The sequence below is a fragment of the Caloenas nicobarica genome, chromosome 15 (assembly GCF_036013445.1).
Source record: "Caloenas nicobarica isolate bCalNic1 chromosome 15, bCalNic1.hap1, whole genome shotgun sequence".
Lineage (NCBI taxonomy): Eukaryota > Metazoa > Chordata > Aves > Columbiformes > Columbidae > Caloenas > Caloenas nicobarica.
The window spans coordinates 16,236,464-16,249,366 of NC_088259.1; the positions used below are offsets into that span (position 1 = coordinate 16,236,464).

Here is a 12,903-nt window from a genome sequence, read left to right on the forward strand (position 1 = left end):
TATGTTTGTTAAAACAGGATTCGCCCTCTTTTATTTAAAAAAAAAAAAGAGAAACATTTGAGTTTTACCTATCATAGTAAACTGACTCTAATGCCAGTAAAGTATGCCTAATTGGCAGGATTTAGAGACTGATCATTCCAATTTATGCCCAGAACAGGTAGGGCAGCAATGAAAGCCTCTCCCACCCAACCCCACCCCTTCTCGCCAATGTGCCTCAACCCTGCCCTGGAGGGACCACCTGGAGGGCTGAGAAGGGAGTTTCCTCCCTCTGCGCAATAAAAAGGCACAGTCCTACAGTAAACACCACGTTAAGCTTATGGCTCTTTAGTAGTTAGTGTACCTCCGGTAATAAAGCTCTTGCAGGGCTCGTGCAGAAGAGCACCTGCTAGTGAATTAACGCAGAAGCAGCAGCCATTTGCTGAGGTTTTCACTGTAAGAACTTGGCAGAAAACACGAGAGTAGAATTTTCACTTCACGTTACCATGAGGTCAGTGGGAAAACAGTTCAGTGCCCCTAGCCTGGGGCTGGAAACGGTTCCCATCACTGCCGCGGCTTGCAATAGCCTTCCCAGAACCATGTGCTGTTTGGTATCACTTCCCTCTCCCAAGGCCTCTTCACCACATGGAGAGCTGCTTTCTTGCCCGTTTTGCCAAACCCTTTCCAGTCTGTCAGCCTCGCTCATGAACTGTATCCCCTACAACCTACAGAACTGTATTACAAGAGGTTTGACTGCATCATTCCCACCTCTTCTGAGTGCTTTATCCTCCCCAGGCCAAAATCCACAGGAGCTAATTCTAGTGCAAGGCGCATTGACCCGTATTTGTTATCGACAGAGGAAGAGCTATGAAGCAGAGGTTTTCCCCTGTAAAGTGGGAGCGTCTGTTCGTCTAAATAAAATGCTTTGGGAAAGAAAAAAAAAAAAAAAAGAAAGAAAAAAAGCAAGCACTGTACAAACGCCGTGTCACTGTGAGCATTTAGCAAATCAGGCTTATGCAATTGTAGAACCGAAATAAAAATAACATTTTCCAGTAGCCATTAGTAGCATTCAGATTGCCCAATGCAGGCACCTTTGCTTTTCTCAGCAACTGCTTTATCAGTTGTCTTGCAGCCCATAGCAGTCCATGGCTCTTGGCAGCAGCTCTTGCTGATGTGGAGCGGGTTGTTGCTCAAGAATCCTTTGATGAGCAGCCAGGTACCAACACCAGGCTCTGCAGCAGCAGCTTGCCAGGCCTGGCCAGCGTACAGACTGGATGTGCTCCTTCAGTACAGCAGGAGGAAGTCAGGGTTCCTTTTGGCCTGAGTGCATCTCATTCACCGTCTTTCTGGACAGACAGATTTTCTATCATGTTTTCTTTCCCAGGACGTACGCCTGTGCCACAGCAGCATCCCAGCAGTGTAATCCGGGGGCTCTGGAAGGTTGTGTTTCAGCAGAGCACTTGGCACATCCAAAACTTCGAAGCTTGTGTTCAGCCTTTTTTTGCTTCTGGTCAGGTATAACATCCACTCAGGTACTATGACTATGTTGAATTGGGACACAATGATGGCTGTTAGAGCACAGGCAGTATCCCACTCGTCAGGTGTTTTGTTGTCTGCTTTTTTTTTTCCTGGGAAATGCAAAAGTGCTGAAGCCACTGTCATCTCCTTTTGCACAGGAAGAGACAGCCAAATCGGCCCATGTGCATGGGTGGCTCTCTCAAATTTGAAAAGACATGAAATGAAAGTGCTCAGAATTTGCTAGGGCATATGCTGTAAAACTCAGCAAGGCACAAAAAATTTCCCAGAGACACTGTGATCTCAGATCCATGTATATACAGATCCATGTAAATGCATGCATGTAAATACAGATCTGTGCATTTGTCATCACTCATGTGAGTAATAATAGTTCCACTGAAATCACTATAGCTATGTGTATAAAGTGAACTACATATGTAAGATGAGGATCTAAATATATAATAGGCAAATACACCTGCCGCTGTGGCAACTGAACTTATAACTAGAGATGCACATATGTGTATATGGCTTCTATTACATCTAGGGGCTAACTGACAAGCTAAAGATAAATGATAAACTGGTGAAAGAGCCAGGACTGGAAACCGTCTTTTTTGTTTCATGTGCTTTTGCCAAAGCTCAGTATTTATCCCTTGCATCTTAATTTCTGTCAGCATTCTGCACTCATGAACTCTGCAGCTGTGTAATTTGCTTTAAAAGTGTTAGGGACACTGTGCACCCAACAGCTAAAGTCATGCGTAGAGGCTTTCTGCCTTCTCTTCTTCAGTTAAGAAGGAGTTAAGTACTACCTTAAAGTTAAGAATAGTGCTTAACCCAACAATCAGCACTATTGACTTTCAGCACAAAGATATTTTCTGCCACCATGAGGGCTCATCAATAACTCAACAGCAAGGAACCCATCCTGCTCGGAAGTTATCTTTCTTCACAGAGCTGGCACAAAAGCCGGCTTGTGTGCTCAAGTGGAGTGTAAATGGCCACGGTCCAGCTTGCATTCCTTTAAGCAACCAAACTCCTTGATAATTACTCTTCTTTTTTTTGTAATTCTACTCATCTTGTTGTGCCAAGTTATCCCACGGATTTGATTCTGCTCCTCGCACATGTAAATGTTAGACACACTTAAGTATCAGTAAATTACATTCGTTTTCTGGCCTTATGTATTTCAAAAAGCAAGAGGCAGAATCTGCACTTCGCTGTTTCAAGCAGGACACCTAGGCTTGGAGAAGTGTGGCAAATCGCTGTCAGAAACATCCACCCCCGAGTTATTGTCGGGAGGGCAGAGGCTGGGGACATCAGCAAAACAATGGGTTTGTGAGCAGCCACCACTGCTCTCCGTCTGCTTCTCCAACCGGCTCCAGGCACTTTCTCTTGTTCTTGTGATTCCCTTCCTGAATTACTTCAGCCAAGTAATTGTTTCATCATGTTGCACAGAAATATTTTCCCATCGTGTCACCATGACATTCGTTTCTCAAACCAAAGCTCCTCCGCTCGCTTGTAGAAAATATATCGCAAAACTTTTGTGGCCCCAGGTCCCAGGTGAGCTGAGGGAGGAGGGGGGTGCAGCAGATGAGGTGTTAGAGGGATTTGTGTGTTGTTTTAAGGAGACCGTGATTCCTATTACTGTAATTTCTAGGCAACATCAATGAGCTGTTTACCATGGGCTTAATGAACTGCTGTTGCAATATACTAGCAAACCCAAGGTATTTATAGAAAACAAAGAAGCCGTTGCACTTGGTTTGTCTGGGGATAGGGACCGTAGCATCTTGTAGCCTCTACCAAAAATTCAGTTCTTTACTCTGACATGATGTACAGAGGTGTTTGAGCCCATCAAAACCAGGTCTGCTGACCAAGTCACTTCTACAGTGTGAGTTTTTACAGGATTTATTCTGCAAATTGTATGAAATTATGAGACCTAACTAAAATCTCTGATTTAAATACCCTCAACTCTGAGAAAGTGCTGTGATAGCTGTGTAATCTGTGATGCAGGGATCCCAGAGGCAAAAGCAGATAGGACAGGGCAAGGAGAAAACTGGACGTAGATAAAATTCTGCCTTAGCTTTTAATTAGAGAGAAAATGTTACTGGAGTTTGTTATTATTTATTATACTAACAATTTTAATAGTAAATATATAGATTCATGGGAATTTTAAAACAAATAAGAGTTAAATTTGGCACTGCTCTGTGCAATTGTGGCAACCAGTTGGAAGGTTTGGAAGCTTCAGCAACTATTAACCCATTTATCCTCATTTTGAATTCCAGCCCTATTGTTTTTCACATCCAGACAGATCTAACCACCAACATTTCCAGTAGGGGAGGAAAGCCTTTTATTCAAAACAAAACAATTTAGCAGGTGGGAAGAGGACGACAAAAGGCTATTTGGTTTCTGATAGAGTTTCCAATAGATCAAACTGAGCGAATCAGAATGAGGGCTGCTCTGGAGGGCTGTGCCTGAGCTCCCAGGTGCTGCTCCAGGCGGCCGTGCTGCCCCTTCCAGGATCGTCTCAAAGAGAAACTCTCTTGGACTTTCATGTAGTTTTGCATCAGGCTCCCACCGCACCATAAATTGCACACGATCCTGACGTCAATCCAAGGCTGTACCTAATCTCTTTAGGTGTTTACATACCATAGATTGTGCGGCTCATCTGCCCAGGCTGGGGCAAAACAGCCTCAGTTCACGTGAAAGAATCAGGAACCTCAGAAAACCTCGGGATGTTATCCAGGTGTAGAGTGTCTACCAAGGTTTAGCTTTATGTTGCAAAGATTAAACCCTCAGACTATGATTTGAGTCCCAGCAAAGAGTTAAGTAGAACTTCATTCTTTTAGCGATTTCACTTGTCTGTTCATCAGGTATCTCTCAAAAGAGAACTGATTCCCTCACATATTTAACGTACAGTTTTGGCCACATGGTTTTATTTTTACTTTGTTGATGGATTACAAAAAGTATTCAGAATTTAAACAGAATTGTTTCCTTGGGAGTAGTTAACTATATTCCTAGTTTTGTTTGAATTTCCTGATTAAGGTATTAAGACCCTTTCAACATACATACACATGTTTAAGTTTTACTTCATACTTCACATTAGTGTATGAGGTTTGCCCTGAAATTGTGACCGTTAAGCATTTGCGTGGACTTAAACATAAAAAGGCTAACGCTCAGGAGAGCAGTCATCTTTTTTTTTTTGCATTAGGAATTGGCAGCTAAGAGTTAGAACCAAATTTGTCATTGCCCCCCATCCACCCTGTAATAATCTATATCCAGTACAAACCAAACGTACAACAGTTTCATGGGGCTTTGGACTCACTTTGTGCCGGTATGAATGACAGCAAAATGCAAGACAGGGCTGATTCTGTCTTCAGCAATATCTGGTCACAGAGTGAAACATTGCTTGAAGACTAGCTAGTGTGAGAGTAACTTCAGATTTTTTTTTTTCAGGTTGTAATTTCAATATCTGAAGGCTTTTCCCAAATTTTAATGAGGGAAAAAAAACCATACTGTTGTCAAATGTGATTGAGTCTCCCACCCAATGGCCCTTTGGTGCATGTATGCAGTTTGGGTGATGTTATTTGACAGAGGAGAAACAATTAGGATAGAAACAAGTGTGTATTTTCCTGCATCTCCAGAAGTCACTAACAGGAGGCAGCGGGAAAAGTGTGAAAGCAACAGCACAGTTGAGCTGCATGGGGTTAAACGGGCTTCGCGCAGAGCAGAAGACAGTAAAAAATTATATTAATAGATAGAAGAACTGCTAACAAAATTGTATTTTTAAATATTTTGTTTTAAAATGATACATATGATTCCTTTTGCAGTACAACTGAACACAAACACTTAGCAAATGATAAAACAGTGCTTGGGAGAGGGGACGTCAGTGCTCGGGATTTGATCTTACTTATTTCTACGCAGGAAGAAACTCTCGTTATTTTAGTAGTAATGAGGAAGACCTGTATGCCTCTGTCAATATAATAAATAATTTGAAAGGGAGAAAAAAAAGCCCAAATGAAATGCTGCTTACAAACTTCCAAAAAATTCAAAATACTCCTGCAGTAAGTGCCTTAACTTGTCTGCATGGTTTGCCTGCGTGTAGACTGCAAAGTCTTACCACGAGCTGTACTGAGTCGCTTTGGGAAAAGCTCAAGAGACCCGATCAGACACCAGGGACGCAGCAAGCACTGCGTTCGGCCAGCACGGTCCTGTTTGGAATGGGAAACTGTATCAATACTTGGAGCTGAGCCACAGTTTGGACAGGGATTTTCCAATTCACCCACTGTGATTAGAAAAGGTATTTGGAATCTCTTGTCTACTTCAGTGCTTGGAGTTTTATCAGATTCATTTCCAAAGTTTTTCTTATCCTGACTGGTTTTTTCTAGGACAATTTTTAATTACAGGGGCTTTTTCACTTGCTTGTTTATAGAGCAGGGTATTTCATTACCTTCATGCATTTAATAGCACTACAAGGCTCCTAAAATGTAAGTTATGTGGGTAATACAAGATTATGAATGAAGGATTTGGGAATTCTTTTTCCAACTTTCATGGATTCCTTCTGAGACTAGTGTAAAATGGGTGCATCCATGTCCCTGATTTTTCTGTCTGTATTTGCATCTTTCGGACAAAAACTAGTCGCTGCAGAAGTTTCTTCCTGAACAAGAAATCTGTAATCCTAATTAAGAGATAAATGGGAATACAGGAGTAATTTCAACGTCATTCTTTAAATTGCAGCAACTCTACCCTGGCTCTCCTGAACTGTGGCAGGCAAAGTTTAAGGACGGGGATTAGCTGATTCATGCCTGATAGAGCTCTATCTCCAAAACGGGACTATAATTTAAACAAATATAAATACCTTTAGTACATGTTATCTTTCAATCTACCCTGCCTTCTAGCCCCCACAAACTGAACTTCTGTGGGAAGGAAGGAGGGAGGGAAGGAGAGAAAGAGAGAGGGAAGGAGAGAAAGAGAGAGAAAGAGAGAGAGAGAGAGAGAGGAAAGAGAGAGAGAGGAAAGAGAGAGAGAGGAAAGCGAGAGAGGAAAACGAGAGAGAAAGGAAAAAATGTATCTGAGGACATCTTCAGTCCCCAAGCAATTCCACCCTCAGCAGCACTGGGTTCTGGCTGGGAATGCTGCTTTTAAGTTTGGGTAACATTACATGGCCTACAGCACAAGAAGAAAATAGGATCTAACGATGTGGATAAGTTTCGTAACTAGAAGAATAGTAGAATAAACAGCCACAGGAGGCTGGAGTAATCATCGTCACGAGGGACGGTCAAGACAAGATCTAAAGTCTATCTTGCCTGCAAGAACTTGAGTCATGCTGGTGCAGGAGCTAGCTCACCCAAGAAAATCTATTCTTAGGGTCTCATAAAAACAACTTAACTGCACTGTACAAATTAAAAAGCGGATGGGTGAAATCTGTAGCAGGACTAACACTCCACTACTTACTACTTCCCGGCTCCTAGCAGCAGCTCCGGAGGCATTGCGGGAGCAGGGAGCGCGTAACCAATTTCATAAGAGCTCTGGGAGATTCCCCTGCGGGAGGTTATAAGCTTAAGTGTCAAAAAAGCAGAACAGTTCTTTAAGAAGAAAACACGCTTTGCTTAAAGAGACACTAGGAATAAGCAACAAATTGAATATTTGTCCTTCTGCAATCTGTCTGTATTGGAATGTACAGCAGCAAATTCAAGTCCACGATCTTTATACTGAAAACCCTTCCTGTGTTCAGCTGTCAAACAGAGCATAGATGATTAAGGAGTTTCTTTTCTGGGGCGCCAGGAATCTGGATCTAAAAACTTAACACTTAAATTTGGCCCGAGAGGAATATGGAAAATGCTGAGTAAGACCCGATCACTTGCCCAACTCCCTCCGCGTAACCAGCGTGAGACTGTTAACTTCTCACAGACCTGGACACAGCAGCGTCCAGCGGGGAAAGGACACAGCCCGGGCCCCTGGCAAGGCTGGTGTTCCATGGGCAGGCAGAGCCCGAGCTCTGGCGAGAGCAAAGTTATGGCCTGCTACAAACTTCCTCCTCCTCTGCCACCCCCCGTTTTCTGGTTTTTGCTCCCAACAAACACGCATGCACACAGAAACAAACACCTCTCATCAGAGAAACCCTGACTGCAGTTTTTAGAGAAACGTCTCAAGAGCAAAGATAAGGGAGTTGTTCACATGCCTCTCACCTGGCCGGGTTTACAGGAGAGCTTCCTGAGCAATGACCGAAATTACCGACATCCAACAGAAATGCTACTTTCTCATGTTTATTCCTGTAAACTACAAACATAAGAAATGCTGAATCATAACTTAGAGAATAGAAACTCTGTAAAGAAAAAACGAACACTCATTTCAGGCTTCCTCCCTTATTTTTTCTTCCTCCCTCCAACTTCAGACTTGGTGTTACTTGCCAAAGATTGGTCATGGTTTGGATAGCACATCTCGCTCTACACGTTCAGAACAGCAAGAAGTGCAAAAAAAAACCCCAAAACAAACACCTCCTCCCCAAACAACACCCAAGCGGCAGCTAAAGCAAGTGATTAGAGGAGATAAAATGAGGCAACAAGAACTGGCTAAAGCTTCCAGCTCTGCTCTTTGCTGGGTTTCTCTTGGGGGTTTTGTTTTTGGTTTTTTCCTTTCTCTGAGTCACAGAGAAAGTTCAAAAGACCAATAGAAATCCTGATCCCTGATCACAGCACCGAGCCAGATTCAGCTAAAAGTTCAACCCTGCATTTAATCTAACTTTAAACATGCCTTCAAAATAAAACAAGCTACTTTTTTAACCTAGTCATAAAGTTTATTAAAATTGTTCATTAATGCTTCAAATGTAGCAAGAATGCATAGATCCCAAAATATACATATGTATTTTCTTATAGAAATAGATTATTCTTTATAATAAAAAAACCTGTAGGAACATCTTTAACAGATTACTCAATTCATGACTGACAGTTACACGAGATTGCATCATGTACACAGCATTCCCAGCCATGCTTAAAGGATTGCATCACTTCGCCCTTGCTCTCCTCTCGCTCTTTTAAATAACCCAGCGCCCAGCAGCCGGCAGAGCCCGCCCGGGGCCGGGCCCCCCGGGCCCCCCCCGGTCACAGCCCCCGGTCACAGCCCCCGGCCCCGCTGGGGTCCCCGCGCGGCGGAGGGACCTTCCGCCAACATGTAAATAAAGACCAAAAAAAAAAAACCAAAAACAAAAACAAACCAACAACGAAAAGTAAAAACCAAACCAACCAACCCGTCCCCGGGCTCCCCCCGCGCCCCGGCCCGAGAGAAGCGCTGAGCAGCGCAGGGAGCGGCGGCTCCGCCCGGCCGGGGGTCAGCAGCGAGGCGAGGAGGCGAGCAGGGGCTCGGGCAGCTGTTTGAACAAGTTCCTGAGGGTGCTCAGCTCCCGGGAGAGCTGCTCCACCTTCTTCTGCAGCCGCTCGTTCTCGGCCGTCAGTTCCAAGACTTTGTGCTGCGTCTCCAGGTTGCGCATTTTCGCTTTGTCGCGGCTCTTGCGCACCGCGATGTTGTTCCTCTCCCGGCGGAGCTTGTACTCGTCGCTGTGCTTGTCCACGCACTTCTTGGGCTTGTTCTTGCCCGCCGGAGGGACGGAGTAGCCCCCGCCGCCGCCGGCGGACTTGGAGGACTCGGAGGGGTTGGGGGTGCCGGGGGGGCTGGAGGAGGACGAGGTGGACAGGTTCCCGCTGCTGCCGCTCGGCACCGACTGGTAACCCAGGTAGGAGCGCACGGTGCTGCCGTAGGGTGAGGACATGCCCCCCGGTCCCGGCCCGGCTCCCCCTTCTTCCTTACGGGGCCCTTTGCAAGAGTCCAGGGTCTCGAAGACCGGCTCCACTTTGGTTTCCACGATCTGGGGCGGGAAGCAGCCCGGCAGCCCCCCCGGCTTGTGGCTCTGGCTGGCGCAGGGGTGGCTGTGCCGGGCGAGGCTGATGTAGGTGTAGTCGGGTTTCTTGCTCCCGCCGCTGCCTTTATAGTCCTCGGCGAAGAGATCGGAAAGGAAATCTTGGCCGGCGCCGCTGCTGCAGGGAGGCTCAAAGTTGCCCCCTGCTGCTGCTGCGGGAGGAGGCGGCTGGGCCGGCGGCTGGGATGCCAAGGGGTCCAGGTAGGGGCTGAAGTCGATGGCTCGCTCGTGGTCCCCTACGGTGAGCTCGGTCATGGAGCGGCCCCCGGCCGCCCGCGGGTGCAGCTTGTTGAGAGCAGCCAGACAGTCCGCCTCGTAATAGAAATTAGCCACTTCCATGGATTTAAAGGCGGGCGGCTGGATGGGGAGGCATGCTGCGTCCCAGGCCACCAGGCGTTGCATGAAAGCAAAGGGGGATGCGGGGAGGAGAAAACGACGCAGGGGCCCCCCCCGGCAGAGGATCAAGCTGCCGCCGTTGGGGTGGGGGGGTCCGGACCCTGCCTCAGTCCCTGGCGCTGGGCACGGCCCCGGCTGCGCTGCCCACCTGGGCCGGATCAGCTCCTGCGGCGCGGCGGGGCTTCACCGCTCCGGCTGCTGCGGCGGGAGCTGGCGCGGCTCCTCCGGACCATCTGGTTCTGGGTCCCGTGTCCTAAAGTCTCTCACTTAGGAAAGTTCCTTTCCTCAGTTATTTATAGGGGCGGTGGATCCCATAGCAACAGGCGCGTCACCGCCTGGCCGCCTGCCACGCTGCACGCTCGGTGAGTGCTGGCCCCGGCCCCGGGGGCGGCACCCGGGGCGGGTGTGCCGGTGCGGTGCCCCGCCGAGCCGGCCGCAATAAACGCGGGCTCTGGCGGGCACGGAGGGCAGCGGGCGGCACGGCCCGCGGGCGCGGGGACAGCGCGGCTGGCCGCGGCGGGGCCGCGGGGCCGGGGCAGGGGCCGCGCTCGGCCCGGGGGGGCCGCGGGGACGGGGCGGCGCTGCTGCCCCTGTGCCAGCCCGCGCCCCGGCTTTTCACCTGGGAGCGGGACCCGCTGCTCGGGGCTGGCGGCGCCGTGCGGAGGTGGGCACGGATCCCGCCCGGGGCCCCTTTTGCCTTTGGGGAAATCGCGGCAGGAGCGATTTTTCCGAGTCCTTCTGCCAAGGCAGGGGAGAAAGCTGCAAATAAAAGACAGATCCCGTTGTCCTCCGCCCGGTGCTTGGCCAAGTAAATCCCATTGGCGAGCAGAACTGTCCATAGGGATCTGCACAAAGCCGCTGTGCAGCGGCGCGTGGGGCAGGCACGGCGCTGCTCCAGGCCTTCCTGCGGCTGCAGGCAGCCGGAGAGCCCAGCAAACCCTGCTCCCCTGCCCAGCTCTTCATGCAGGGATGATGGCCTTAAAGTTTGTCTCGGTGTATTTACTTTACATGATATGGTGCAACTGTCAGGGTACACAAGCGACAGGGAATCTGTGCGCTGAAACCAAAGGGGACCCTATGTAACATGATTCAGAAGGAAAGTGAGATACGTGCATAGAGACATGGAATGCAAATGTTTTTAGAATCGTGGGGTAAGTTTGGGAAGGAAGACTGAATCTTGATGTCCGTTTTAATTAAAGACACCCACCTTGGGAATCAAACTTAAATTTTCACTCTCTTACTCCCACATTTACCTGTCTACAAGCTGGTGATTCATCCCCAGAATAAAGGACATTAATTTAAAACAAAACATATAATTAAAGGAAGTAGGAGTGTCCTTCGCCTCAGTAAAGAAGACCTAGCACTGCAGGGAAAATGACACTGCCTCTTAGAATAATGTGAAGCAATCCTGCGGTGTGGGAAATATTGTAACGTTAAGCCAGAGGAACAGGTATTGCATTATACGATTCAAACAGTCAACTGTCCATAATGTTCAAACCTCAAAACTCTGAAAAGAGGAAGAATTCAAGAATCAGCCAGTGGATCATAGGACTTTATTTTTTTTCATTTGCTTTTTCTTTTCATGTTTTAAAAGGATTTCTTCTTTCCATAACAAAAGTACTCTAACAGGCTTCAAATATTTCTAGTTCCATCTTTATCTACCAAGTTAATCTTTGGTGCATGCACCAGAGATTAAATTGGAGCTGGGCCTGGCCGGAGAGCTGGGTCTGGAGGTTGTAGTTGGAGCCCATACCTTCATAAATACAAACATCTGTATTGGGTGCAAATACTGGCAAGTTGCTGTGAGCCAGGGCTTGTTCCTCTGGCTGTTTACTCCCTCGTTCTGCGTCTTTATCCTGCATTCTGATCTGGCAGTTACGTCCAGCGGCTGCTTTAACTGGCCTTTGCAACTGAAGTCTTGAAAATTGGTCTCGTGTGCTTCCGACCTCCAAAACGTCTCAGAGACCCACAAGCAGAAGGTCTCCTGCCGTTGTGGCCTGCTGAAATGCATGGTTAGGATTTCTTGGCATTACCCTGATAGGTCTCCAGCTTGCCACAGCCATTGGCTAGAATTGAACGCTAAAACTAGTTGGTAAATTTCCTGGACAATTTTTCAATATATTTTTGAAGATGTAAATTTGCCTTCTTCAGAGTTCTGCCCTGTTCTCTGCTGCTCTGCAGCATGAAGTTGTACTCCTACTCAGGCTGATCTTCCCTAACAAAATAAAACGTCTGTGCAACTGTCATGTGAAACAGATTATATCAGGGATGGTGTGGCCCACACCTCCTTTCCAGGCCAGTGCTGAGTAATCCCATAGTCACCGAGATCACACGTCAGCCAGGGTGGTAATTGAGGTTGGATGCTGGCGTGTCCCCTCCTTCCCTTCTCCCCCCTCACCTCCCTGCTGTACCTGCATCTCTTTAAACTTCCTCCAGCTCACCTCAAATCCCAACATCCACTCTCACGGAGCCAACATCCGTTCTCAGCTTCTCATGGGAACCTTGTTGGCGGGACTAACCACATATCCAAACCCCTAGCATTCGGCAAGCAGGTTTTGAGCTAACTCTGGTCTCTTTTAAATCGTTTCTGCACTTGTCATAACAAATGCATGGCCAGAAACGGGGGTTTTGAAATGGGAACAGGTGCAGAGCGAGGCTCGCACCACGGAGGGCTGGGCGGAGGGCTGGGCACACCAGGCTCTGTCCCTGCGAGTGCCATGGCTTAGCCTGGAGAGATGTGCAGAGGCTGCTAATAACCGCCCTGGAAAACCTCCTCAGAGAGACGCTTTAGGTAGGAAAAGAGATGCAGACGTTGCAGGTGAAGGGGTCCGGGGACTGGTCTCACTCTGTGAAAACCCCGCGGGCAGCAGCCCTGCGGAGCATGTCTCCCAACAGCGATTTTCAACAGCAAGGCAGCACTTCTGTGAAAAGCACCTTCTTTATAGTGATTTCATTATTTCTCTTTTTCAGAACTAGTCAGCTGAGGAAGAAGACAGCATAACTCCCAAATTACTTAGTAAAGATGTCAACATTTTTGAGCAGAAAAAAAAAAAATCTGATGCAATAGAACCCAGATTCCTCTACATTCGTGTGTGAAACAATATAGAGACTGGGAG

The 12,903-nt window shown here is 47.5% G+C and overlaps 1 protein-coding gene and 1 long non-coding RNA gene across 2 annotated transcripts in view; one reads left to right on the forward strand and one right to left on the reverse strand.

Moving 5' to 3' along the window:
- Positions 1-12,903, forward strand: part of LOC135994870 (uncharacterized) — a 156,318-nt gene that overhangs the window by 141,324 nt on the left and 2,091 nt on the right. The gene's annotated exons all lie outside the window — the stretch shown is intronic.
- On the reverse strand, positions 7,686-10,064 carry CEBPB (CCAAT enhancer binding protein beta). Its single transcript, XM_065645931.1, has one exon. The coding sequence runs from the start codon at positions 9,791-9,793 to the stop codon at positions 8,807-8,809; it is 987 nt and encodes a 328-aa protein (XP_065502003.1). The 5' UTR covers positions 9,794-10,064; the 3' UTR covers positions 7,686-8,806.